The 13,396-nt window shown below is 42.1% G+C and overlaps 1 protein-coding gene across 1 annotated transcript in view; it reads left to right on the plus strand.

The window, feature by feature from the left end:
• The first annotated feature begins 4,548 nt into the window (after window positions 1-4,548).
• The window catches only part of asph (aspartate beta-hydroxylase), a 31,426-nt gene continuing 22,578 nt past the window's right edge, over window positions 4,549-13,396 (plus strand). The window contains exon 1 of the mRNA XM_079226504.1: window positions 4,549-4,648. Within this exon, the coding sequence (XP_079082630.1) occupies window positions 4,606-4,648 (43 nt within the window). The 5' untranslated portion in view covers window positions 4,549-4,605. The remainder of the gene's footprint in view (window positions 4,649-13,396) is intronic.

Consider the following 13,396-nt stretch of genomic DNA (forward strand, 5'->3'; position numbering starts at 1 on the left):
ATGATTGGCGGAATGATTGACAATGAAAAAATTATAAATTAATCCACAGTTAAAAAAAGGCCGTGCTGACTTACTTGTTTGATGGCCACATGATATCTGGGTTCCACTGTGCTAAAGAACACCATGCAATGGAAGAAAAGGTTGCCAAATAATCTTTCCACAGTGGCATTATGTTTCCTCTAAAAACATGAGCCAATGCAGATTGATTGTATTTAGACAGACCCAATTTAACCTGTACAAGGAGCCAGGAGGATGACTACATCCATCCATACACACCCATCATGCAGATTCCATTCCATTTAAGTGATTAGATCACTCCTCACATCTACAATCACTCTGCACACACTGGTGAGCTCTCCTCAACATACAGTGTGAGAACAGCACACACACCCTGGGGCTGTGTTGTCTGTGAGCTGACCACATGTGTGATAACCAAATGGCCAGCTGGTTGGAGAGCTTGTGTTTGGTTTGTCCTGCAGCTAATTGTGAGTGTTTTAAAGGTGCCAACAAATTTGCAATTCATGTCTCGGGCCTGTGCTAAATACAGCTGTTGGTGTTAATGGTTGGTCAGCAAGTCATCCGTGTATTATTTCTATCGCCTGTTTGAGTAAAAGATGCCTGAAAAATCTATAACAAAGACATTAAGACGTGAATAAACAGATACCTCCTTCTAACTAGGCCTTTCTTAGGCTAACATTTATCATACAGATAATTTAAAACGCTGCTGCCCGGTATTTAACAAGGTCCAGAATATGACACCACATTACCCCATCCTTGCTCCCCGTTCATCAAAATCATTCCAATTGTACATATCTCTTCATGGTCTCGTCCCTACAGATATCTTAGAGCTTCTCGGACATTACAGCATCCCCATCCTCTATGGCCTGTGGGCTAAAATTGTGTTTCAACTTGTTTCTGTTAAAATATTTTTTATTTCCCTGCATATACTGTATATGTCTCAATGCTGGTATGAGTAAGCTTATGAATATATCTTTTTAAGCAACATTGCTTTTAAAGTCCTCTATAAATAAAAAAAACTAATGACAAACTGCGAGCATTTTATTGAGGTAATGAGCAAGGATAGAAATATTAGCTAAGCTAAGTAAGCTAAGGCAAAGGTTTGGTGTATTTATGCTCAAGCATTTGTGAAGCCAGCTAAGAATGCTATGAAGCAAAGTTAATCATCACTGGGAGCCAGCATACGCAAACTTGAACTTTAACATATCTATAGAAATATACAAAATATCTGTTAAAAAAATATATTCGAATCAAAGAAAGATGGCGGTCCTTCTCTAGGGAAACAATAACCGATGAAATAGAGACTCAATTCAATTCAGTGTATTGTGTATAGCCCAGAATCACCTGTCTCAGAGGGCTTTACAATCTGTACACATACGACATCCCTGTCCCGGGAACTCACATTGGATCAGGAAAAACTCCCCAAAAAATAGAGAAAACCCTTTGCCCGGGAGGCAGGAGGCAGGACCGGCTCCAGACAGCCACGATCCATGGAAACTTGAGGCGAGGAAGCACAGAGGCTCCCGGAAATAAGTGGAGTTAGTAATGTGCATTGAAGAGACATGAATGCATCCAGAAGGAGAGAGAGAGAGAAGAGGAGAGAGGAGCTCAGTGTATCAGTGTAAGATGTCCCCCAACAGTCTAGGCCTATTTTTTTATTTAACATGTATTTAACCAGGAAAAACCTCATTGAGATTAAAAATCTCCTTTACTAGAGTGTCCTGGCCAAGACAGCAGTAGCACATTAAAACAAAGTTTCAGACATACAACATAAAACAGTGACAGAACATTTTTAGATCACGGCATGAGTAAAAACAAAACTAAGACTCAAGTCATCATATCATAGTTCACAGGTGCACATCCTCAGTCAAAAACATCTACAACCAGATGAACCTTCCTCCAACTCTTTCAATCTATTTTTAAAAACACCTAAAGAGACCGGCTCCCAGAGACACAAATCAGTCTGCAGCAAATTCCAAGCCGCAGGAGCAGCAAACCTAAAACCCCTTTTTCCCATTTCGAGACGGACACAGAAAACAAGAGTAGGCTTGCGCATGTGTCACAGAGCGAAGACGGTAGCTACCAGCATTTTTCTGATAAATTAACTTACACAGATAAGATGGCAGCATATCTAGGGACTAGACCAGGGCAAACCCGAGCCAGCCCTAGCTATACTACCTAACTATAAACCTGAACCAGTCCAAACTATAAACCTGAACCAGTCCTAACTATAAGCTATCAAAGAGGAACGTCTCAAGTCTACTCTTAAATGAGGTGACTGTGTCTGCCCCCCGGACTGGAAGTGGAAGCTGGTTCCACAGAAGAGGAGCTTGATAACTGAAGGCTCTGGCTCCCATCCTACTTTTAAGACTCTAGGAACCACAAGTAGGCCTGCATTCAGTGAGCTCTCAAGTGGGGTAATATGGTACTATAATATTGCCGTTACTCTAATGAACAGTTAATCACTCCATCTGTACTATCTGCACTTTTTTGACTACTGTCTTTAATGTATTTCTTTTAAATATTTGTTATATTAATCTTGTTTACTGTATGTTGTGTGTGTATAAGTATGAAGAGCAAAGTGAAACCGGAGTCAAATTCCATGTATGTACATGGCCATTAAAGCATTACATTCTGATTCATATGGTACTATGAGCTCTCTAGTGGGGTAATATGGTACTAAAATGGCTTATTTTGCTGGGTCCTCCTAGCACACAGAATTACAATAAACTTATAAAATATAGTAACAGTATTGCACAAAAATAACGCACAAAAATGCAACGACAGTATTGCATAATCAGTGTATAAAGTGCACTATGCATTGCTACAAATATACAAATATGGTCGTGACATGAAGTCACAGCAGCAGCCGTTCACAGTTTGTGTGTGTGTGTGTGTGTGTGTGTGTGTGTGTGTGTGTGTGTGTGTGTGTGTGTGTGTGTGTGTGTGTGTGTGTGTGTGTGTGTGTGTGTGTGTGTGTGTGTGTGTGTGTGCTGTTCACCAGCCTGATGGCCTGCGGGTAGAAACTGTTCGTCAGTCACATGGTTCTGGACTTCAGACTCTTGTAGCGTCTGCCTTATGGCAGGAGCGAGAAGAGTCTGTGCTGGGGGTGTGTTGTGTCCCTGGTGATGTGGTGTGCTTTCCTGGTTACTCTGGTGGAGTAAATATCTTGAAGAGAGGTTAAGGCTGCTCCTGAGATGTACTGTGCAGTTTTTATCACATGCTGGAGTGCCTTCCTGTCCTGGGCAGTGCAGTTTCCATACCACACTGTGATTGAGCTGGTAAGGACACTCTCCACCGTACATCTGTAGAAGTTGCTGAGAATTTTGGGTGGCATGCCAAATTTCCTCAGCCTTCTTAGGAAATACGGTCGCTGTTGAGCCTTTTTAATGTCCTCCTGTCCAGTTGTGAGACCAGGTGAGGTCCTCGCTGATGTTTCGTTCCGAGGAATTTAACGGTTTTCACCCTTTCCACCTGTCCACTTGTCCCACCTATGTGAGGTGGTGTGTGCTGCACCCTCTTCCTCCTTGGGTCAATAACCATCTCCCTGGTCTTGTCTGCGTTCAGGGAGAGATTATCCCGACACCAGGCCACAAGTTCCTCCACCTCTCTTTTGTACGCCGTCTTAGCCCCACCAGTGATCATTCCAATGACCGAAGTATCCTCCAGGTTTTTACGTCTTTAAGACACGCTTGAAGTTTAGCGAGCTGGTGGATTTCATCTGGCTTGATCAATAGATATAACTGAGTATCATCGGCATTAACAATGAAAGTTTATGGAGTGTTTTCTGATAATATTGCTTAAAGGAAGTATATACAAGGTGAATAAAATTGGTCCAAGCACAGAACCTTGTGGAACTCCGTGACTAACATTGGTGGTCATCGAGGCGTCATCGTTTACATATACAAACTGAGATCGATCTGATAGTTGATTGGGATAATTAGTCAACAGCATATTAGGAGGGAGGGGGGCTTTGATCAAAAGTCCCTGGCATAAAATACTAGTCAGAACCCCCATATGTCCCTGTGTACATACATTTAATTGCAAAGTTGTGCTTTGTGCATATGTATTAATTTTCATTTAAATATCCCAAAAGAAAATGAGCAGCCTTATTGAAAGCAGGCCTATAGGCCCACAACAAATGAAGTGTATTTAATTATCAAGATTGCTACTTTAATGATTTTGACTGTAATCAATCTATATGCTGTTGTTGTGAGATATTTGTGTTGATATCATTGAAGATTTTAATAAAAAAGTCTGTGGATGGAGAGAGAAAAAGAAAGCAGGGGAGCTACCATCTTGCCACGTTCCAGAAGAGCGGAGGCGGGGCGACTTGTACGACTATCCACAGAGTTGAATAAACGCCACGCCCCTCGAAGTCCATTGGTCCTACAGTACGCTGCCCCGCCTATTGTTGTGAGGCGAGTCTGTTATTGGTTTAGAGCGCTGTCGGTCCGAAGGTAGATGAGGCGGTTCTGGGTTTTATGAAGCAGGAGAAGTAAATTTGATTTCTTTTCAGTGCTAAAAGTTCAGACTCGAGCTGCTCTTCCACTCTTCTCTCAGAGGTCCACCAGCCAGATATCCGCCATGGCTTCAAAGAAAAACGCTAAAGTGCACGTCAAATCCAAAGGTGCGTGATCGCTTTATTATATTTCTGTCGAGGGTTGCTGTGGTGGGATGGTGCGTGCAGCCTGCAGCTCCCACTGGCAGGCCTTTCAAAGCGAATCGGGTTCTTTCAGGCCCGGTCTTGGCTTGCTAGCTAGCTAGCTTACTTTAGCTTGAGGGTGTTAGCATGCTGGAGCATGTAGCGCTGCTCGTTCTACATTACATGACTTTGTTTAAAGCGCTGAGCTTTCCACGTCGAAACGAAGCCATGGCTCTGCATTGAGCTGGCCAGTGTAACGGCAGATTAGCGACAGGAGCTCGCATTGCTGCCGTTTATCCGGCTCGGGCTGGTCGGCCTCTGCGGCTCCAACAATTACAGGAGAACACCGGCTCGCACGGCGTTTAAGCCTCGCGCTCGTGCGGGTCTATATCTCCCCCCAGAGTCCTGACCCCGTAAGCTCGTCTGAAATGTTGGCCTGGCTGCCATTAGTTTGCTTTGTAGGGACAACGAGTTATACTAGCAGCGCGATAAGGTTCTGTGTGCACCCCGGGGCACAAGGCACCCCGCCCCCATTCCAGTCCAGTCACTCTTCTGAATGCTCACGTGTCAATATAAGAAGCCGTGGGTGGGGCTATACGTGGCTCGTGGGGTCTCCATTAGCAGCGGACCCCACACAGGAATTAGCTATAGATCTGCTTTTCATTCAAATATAGAGTAATGCTACTCTACATATATGTAAATATAGAGTAATGCTACTCTACATATATGTAAATATAGAGTAATGCTACTATATATAGATGTAAATATAAAGTAATGCTACTATATATAGATGTAAATATAGAGTAATGCTAATACTATATATAGAGTAATGCTACTCTATTGTTTTTGTGACGTTACTCTGGTGTTCTCCAAACAAAGTATTCTGCTCAGACGACAGTAGATGCTTAGATAGTAAACTATACGCTGCCAATCTGTCCTTGTTGCACTGAATACTGATGCATAGGCAGTAGTAACATGTGGCTGTTGGTCTATGAGCACAAGCCCATGGTGTGTGTTGATAGGAACAATAAGAGGCAAGTGTGACACAACTTTGAGTACACTCTGTCCTCTCCCACTGCTCAGGGCCCAGTCCCCTATAGGACGTTAGCCTGGGGTGGTAGCTGGATACCACAGGAAGACCATATGGAATACATGGGAGGTACCAGAAGACACTCTAGAAACACATTTCTATAAAAATTAATATGGCTTGAATACACATTGTGCAGCACTACGCGACAATTTCCAGAGGAGTGAATGCTGACATGTTCGCAAACAGACAAATGTAATGCGTCTTCAAAAGAAGCTCTCTCACATGCTCTCATTGGAGCGGATCAAAGGCCACTGCTGGGGTTCGAAAAGTCCAGGGAACAAAATGTTCATTTTCTTTCGTGTCTCTTTACTAGCCCCGCCCACCACAGCCCCTATGCATGCTGTATGCCTTAACAGATCACAATGGAACGCACAGCAAGTACTAGGGATCTGAGCTATGAAGGAGAACAAACTCTAATTTCTTGATTTATAAATGGATACAATTGTATTTGAATCAGCTGATGAGAGACATCTAAGGCCTATATGTTTTAGTCTATTCTTTCAAGGGGGAAATGCTATGTATAATGACAAGTTATCAGTGAGAGACGTAGGTTATGAAAGATACAGATGGGACTTTGAGACACTTTGGAATGAGAGCATGTTGAAGTCCCCCTGACAAATGTGGCTGCAGTAACACCTATGAAGAAATGCCCTGTTACCTTTAGTCCGGTGGAAACAAAAAGTGAATTAGTTAATGTGGTGGGTTGAAAGAGAGAGGCACATGCCCTTTGTTTATGTTTATTATTTGAGTAAAATCACATTATCAAATGTTGCTTTTGGCACTCCTGTCAGCTTGATGTGTAAACGGTAAATTGAATGCCATGTGTTTTGAACATCTCAGTCTGAACTTTCAGATGTGCTGATCTTCTGGTTAAATGAATCATGGATCTGTGATCTTACTGTGATATGGGAGGGGATATCTCTGCATCAGTTGATTTATGTTGATATAGTTGCACTTTTCTCACTTGTTATGCATTCTTTTTACCTTTCTACACCATGTATCATTTCAATCCCTCAGCCCCCGCCCCCTCTCCAAATGGCTGGGAGTTGCTGAAGTATTCACAGCTGGAAGGGTAAAAGCCTTGACGGACATGTGATGCTGTGTTGTGTTCTTTGCATGTGCAGAACGTGTTCTTATCTAAATCCTTCCTATAGAAAACTTCCCATATTTGAGCATGGTGCTGCATCATTCTGTGTGCTTTTGAATCAATAAATTGGAACTGAGAACACTAACCTCTTTAAAACCTTGTGGTGAGCAGACTGATCTCTCTGACCTTTGGTATTAAGATTCTAGGACAATGTGACATACTGGGTTTAATTGTTGTCAAGCTTCCATTGCCGTTCCCAGCTGCCATCTCTGCCCTGTTTCCTGTACAGACCTTAAAGACTAGGCCAGACACCATGTGTGGAAAAAGAACGGGGAGCTTTCTGGGCCATCAGAGGATTGCTGATATTTTCTCCTATGTTTTTAATACTTAGCAATTAAACAATGTGTTGCAATATTTAAATATGATGTGCATGAAGATGGGAAGGCTTGAGATTGCTTTTTAAATATACAAATTGCTGACAAACGTAAGCAATTACCTCGTACCTCATTTAGGATCCAAGAACAATGTGTTGTCACATCCAAAAAATTTCTTTAATTAAGCCAACACCATAAAACTATCTCTAGATCTAGTCTGTGGACACTGGGATGAATGATATGTTTTTGATGTGTCCTTATGCCATGATGCCAGGCAGCAAATCAGAAACCAGTCATTTATTTTGTCATGTTACAGTACCATCATATTTTAGGAATGGCCCATGATTATAACAAGTATAGTAGTTCAGCTTACAACCAGCTTGTTTGCAGTGAGCCAGCGATATCGTTCTAGTTAGCTTGGCACAGAGCTCTAGCTAATACTTGGGACTTTCTGGGGACTTCTTACAACGAAGCCATGCATCTATTTTGTTTTCTGCCTTTTTTGTAGTGCCTAGATCCCGGCTGCCATCATTGAGATGTACTACTGTCACCGTCAGTAAAGTACTGCACTAAATAAGTGGCTGTAGTTGTCTGCTGATGTCAATCATCCACATTTTGATTTAGTTGAAGACATTTCTCAAATGCGATTGTCAACGCTATGATCGCCTGTAACAACTCTGTGACGCCGGTCTGTCGGTTCCTTACTGCTGCCCCTGAACACAACAGACGTAATACATATGCGTCTTGTTTACGTTCTAAGATAACTCCCACCCCCAGCAAAATGCTGGGGGTGGGAGTCACTAGAGTTCCCACGATACTTAAGTCACGATACAATGTTATCACGATACAGCGATATGCTGAGTATTGCAATGTATTACCTTTTTTCAACTGCAAATTGTCCCCAAAGGAAAGCGTTGTAAACATATTTGATCTAATAAGATAAAGTTTTCAGTCTGTTCATCTCACTTCAATCATTTTTATTGCAGCAAAATAGGACAAACTGACCAACAGTCATAACCGTTGCATGCACCTGATAAACTGAACTGTTGTTATTACAGTCTACATAGTCCAACTTTAATGAATGCAAACGTGTGTGGACTGCTTGACTATTACAGGTATTTCTGTTTTGTCTCCAAAGCGTGTTTTGCCACCGTGCTTGTGTTGAAAAAGCCGGTTATGCGCATGGCTGCTGTTGACAGAGTTAACGCCCGATGTGAGGCCCGATTGAGCGTGTGAGCAAAACGCTTCACATGCTGCAGGTATCCCGCTAACTGAATGGAAACGCCCAATCTTGGAAGCGCCCGGTGTGACTTGCGTGTACTGCTCTAGTTTGGAGAACGTGAGACGGTGAGCGGTCGCCAGTCATCGCTCATTACATTACATTTCATTTAGCTGACTCTTTTATCCAAAGAGACTTACAATAAGTGCATTCAACCATGAGTACAAACTCAGAACAACAAGAATCAAGAAGTACAATTTTATTCAATAAAGTTAAACTACAAAGTGCTATCAGTAAGTGCCATTAAAGTGCTGCTACGGTGCTACCGTCCCTATTCAAGGTGTAGTCGAAAAATGTGTTTTTAGTTCACGACGGAAGATGTAGAGAGTTTCTGCTGTCCTGATGTCAATGGGGAACTCATTCCACCTTTTGAGGAGCCAGGACAGAAAACAGTCGTGACTTTGAGTATTTAGCTCGCAGTGACGGAGCTACAAGCCGATTGGCAGAAACGGAGCGAACGAGCTGGGGTGTACGGTTTTACCATGTCCTGGATTACCATACTCAGAATTGGAAGGTAGCTTTGTCACGCTAAGTGTGTCGACTTAGCGTTGGCTTGGCTGTCATTGGTTAACGCTATCTCTGGATGGTGGCATGTGAGATGAGCCCTCATGTTCGTAATATTCCCAAAGTATTTAATCTTCATACGACACTGCTTGCAAATCACATGTGTCATATCCATGTCTTTCTTCCCTTCCTTGTAAAAAAAACAAAAAAAAAACAGCGTATTTCTGATTTCATTCTCCGATGTCTCCATTTTTGTTTTGACCAACTTCCTACTGATCACGCTAACCTCACCAGAAAACCCCACAGCACCATCTAGTGGACTGAAAAAGCAATTGATTTTATTATTCTAGGAACAACATTTGTATAATGTGTATATAATAAAAGATCGATACTTGCCTTCCGTGTATCGATACAATATTGCCACGCAAAATATTGCGATGCTATGCTGTATCGATTTCCCCCCCCTACTAAATACTAGCTAATGCTCAGAAACTCAAAGGGCAAAACGAATCCTGAATTGGATTCACACTGAGTCAGTGAGGAAAGCTGGGAGGATGGTAGAAACCAGTGCAGAAGCATGTGTCGGTATAAACATGCATGGTATCACTGTCTGTATAGTTCCAGAAAGAGTTTCTTCTGTCTGAGAGCTGAATGCTCCTTGATATAACAGGACGGTTTGTTTTGAAGAGAAGTCTTTATTATTTATTGGTGAATAAGAGCAGCATGTTATGACTCAGAACATGCTGAAGTCTGTGTTTGTACTACTAGGATGCTGCTGCAGGCCCCATTTTATTTTTTTTCTTGTTTGTTGTTTTTGCAGTGCTGAAAATGTGACACTTCTATTTGTTACTAATATTTAATTAAAGTTAGTGGAAGTAAATTCATCTTTTAAAAAAAAAAAAGTCCACAGGGAGTTAAAACATTTTGATGCATCAAGATTAATGGATAATCATTTTTATAATCTCACCTAGGCCCTCTGACTGGAACCGTGAGGTGTCTGGAGAGCCCCACCCTTAAGGAACATTCCCACTTGTTTAAAGCCAGAGGGAAGAGAAGTTTAGTTTGAAGGCGGTGCAAAGCAGACCTTACATAAGACTGAGAAACTGCTCCAGCTGAACAATGTGTCCTGAGCTTCAGAAGTGTGTGTGTGTGTGTGTGTGTGTGTGTGTGTGTGTGTGTGTGTGTGTGTGTGTGTGTGTGTGTGTGTGTGTGTGTGTGTGTGTGCATATAAAACTGTGTATGCTAGATTAAGGCAGTTGGCTTGTTTTCCATTCTTGAGGTGTCTGCTGTTGAACTGGGTTGGGAGGAGAAGAACAAGGATTAACCCCATTTGTCTCCTATTCACTGGTATGCTGTGTTGCTAAGTAGAATAACAATGACATGAATGTGTAAACCTGAATTTCTTGCTGTCAGATATGTCACCATGCAGGTACTACTTCAGTAAGTGCTCGTGCCCCGGGTTTCTATAGCAAATGATGATGAATAGCATTAGGGCTGCAACTAACGATTATTTTAATAATCGGTTGATTATTTTTTCGATTAATCGATGAATCGGATAAAAAAATGTTTTTATCAAAAAAGCGTTCATTTCTAACCGTTTATTCAAAAACAGAAGTGACAGTGCAAAACATCTTCAGAAAGCACAAACAGGTTGCTCCTTGAACGTCACTGAGCTGTTAATTAAAACAACAAAATGGACTAACACTAAAAACATACACATCTATGCTTTACATCTGCCAAATGTGAGCCCTTTTTACTGTAATTGATCCCTCCAGAGGCTGCATTTACATACCCTGCTTTATCAATATGTATGAAATTCTGGGACAGAGGGAAGCTGTACTGCTACATATAGAGCGTCCTCTTCCTTAAACTCTTTCATTCTGGGTCTCTTATGACCACGACGTCACGTTGTTGGCTAAGCCCAACGACGTGATTTGCTTCATTCTACTTTGAGTAAAGCCAGATCCGCCGGTGTGCCGGTTTAACGTTAACGAGTGACAGCGTGAACTGAACCAGACCGGGGGGGTTACGGCATGTTTCATCACGTTACAGTTTTTTTACAAGCAAGACTGAACTGTAACGGAACATAACGGAACTTTAACGACAATACACAACCCAAACACGTTAGCTAACGCGATAGCAAGCTGACTAGTAGCTTCCATTAAAAACAAGTTTGAGGAGCATGAAGACACTGATTGGCCAAGACTCGACTTGTCAAAGATCTTCTATTTTTGAGAACATCACAACCTCAGCTTTTCTCGTGTCTCACTCCAATCTCAGAAACGCTGGCCGGCCAGTTGCTCTGCTCCGCTCTTCTTCTTATTGCCCGTAATAATCGCGCGACACAACGAATCAATAATGAAATTCGTTGCCAACACTTTTGATAATCGATTTTATCGATTCGTTGTTGCAGCCCTAAATAGCATAGTCATTTTATTCTGCTCAACGCAGTTTGTTGTTGCTGCACCTTTTACATATACTGTATATAATCTATGAATTGATTCAAATATTTAGTATTGTCCAACCATATTCGCATATGTTGGATATTTTGGCCTATGGGTTTGTAGGTGGGATTTCACAAAACGTTTTCCCTTTTTCCATAGGGTTAAGATTTATCTGACTTCTTGAATTAATTGATAACAAATGTTCACGTTCAGTAGTATGGAATATTCATGTGACACAATGAGATGCATGAGAATTGTTGACGGGTGAATCATAATCAAATTATGAGGCTTGAGAAGATTGACAGCTCTGATTGGTATCAGTTAAAGAATTCTGGCATTGCAATTTATTGACCGGTACCCATTTATAGCCTTCATAAGCAAAGATATTCCTGTGCAATATGTCACAAAATATGCTGTTCATTCTTTGCTCTTTGAAGTGATGTCAGTGCTTCTCCCACCTTCAGTCAGATTAGGATCAATGATATTAACTGTCCATCCAGAACCTGTACGTTGGGGAGAAGTTAGAGCTGCATTTATTAGTTGATCAAGGAAAAAGTTCATTTAATTGGCAACTATTTTGATTATCTATCGATTTTAAGTAATTTTCGAAACACATGTCAAAACCTTTGATTTGCATTTCTAAATGACATCCGGTCCACCTTTTTTAAAGTTCAGCCCACCTTAAGTGAGCCTGGGCCATTGTTTAAGTTTGCTTCTTGGCCAACGCCTTTCCCTTTTACTCAGCAAGTGGCAATTCATAGCAGTATTTCTACACTGATGCATAAACTGTACACAGACTGCAATGCTCCGTTCACAGCTGTTACGTTGCTGTGTCGTACTCATAAACCCTGACAGACCCCACAGCTAACCAACTGATGTGGTGGAGACTTCCTGAGAAAGGGGCTGCATGTGTCCACGGCAATGCATTGCATGCAGTGGAATCAGAGTAGTGGTCTGAGTACATGAGCACAGTATTGATGCCACGATTTATACATTAGCAACGTACTACTGCCATGGCCCTGCTGATGGATGATGTACATACAAAACACACTTCAAACTACAGTTTCAAACCTTTTAACTTCAAACTATGAAAATATATATTTAAAAAAAGAACAGACACAAGCATCAGGTGTTCTGATGGGACCGTGTGCAACAGAACTCAGACACTGTTGGATCCTAAAACTGCTGTTTTACTGGACTACACGTCATCATTAATATCAACTGGAGAGATTTGTTCCATCAAGCCGAGGACGGACGTTCAAAAGCTCGTGCTCGTGTCTCCAGCGATCTCTGTGTGCGCGCACTGTGTGTGTGAGCGCTGGAAGCCCCGCCCCCTCGAGCCCCGCTCTGCATGCATGCAGGCAGACAGAGAGCAGAGCAGCGAGTGCACTCTGATCCGCGCGATTTCAATAATCGTTTTTAACGTGCGGGCACCGCGCTACCTTTTTAGTATCTATATACCGTGCAACTTTACAGAGTAGTGTAAAAAAAAAAAGTATTTAAATCGGCTCAGGCACCGGAAGGAAGCACCGAAATTTGCGTTGCTTTTCGGTCCGGTAGGTACCGGACGTGTTGGAACCGGTGCCATACTGGCACCGGTTCTCGGTACCCAGCCCTACTCATTATATGAATAATTTCTGTCATACTCATTGAATGTGCTGTAACTCCGTAAAGTTATTCATTCTGGCCACATGACATCTATTGCTTCTGTCCATCTGGGGAGAGGGATCCTCCTCTGTTGCTCTCCCTCAGGTTTCTTCCCCTTTTTTCCTGTGAAAGGGTTTTTACTATCTTTATTGGGGGAGTTTTTCCTGATCCAATGTGAGGTCCCGGGACAGGAATGTCATGTGTACAGATTGTAAAGCCCTCCGAGGCAAACTTGTATTTGTGATGTTGGGCTATATGAAAATTGAATTGAATTAGCAGTAGCATGATTGTAGATCATTTTGTCCCTA

The sequence above is a fragment of the Taurulus bubalis genome (assembly GCF_910589615.1).
Source record: "Taurulus bubalis genome assembly, chromosome: 1".
Classification (NCBI taxonomy): Eukaryota; Metazoa; Chordata; class Actinopteri; order Perciformes; family Cottidae; genus Taurulus; species Taurulus bubalis.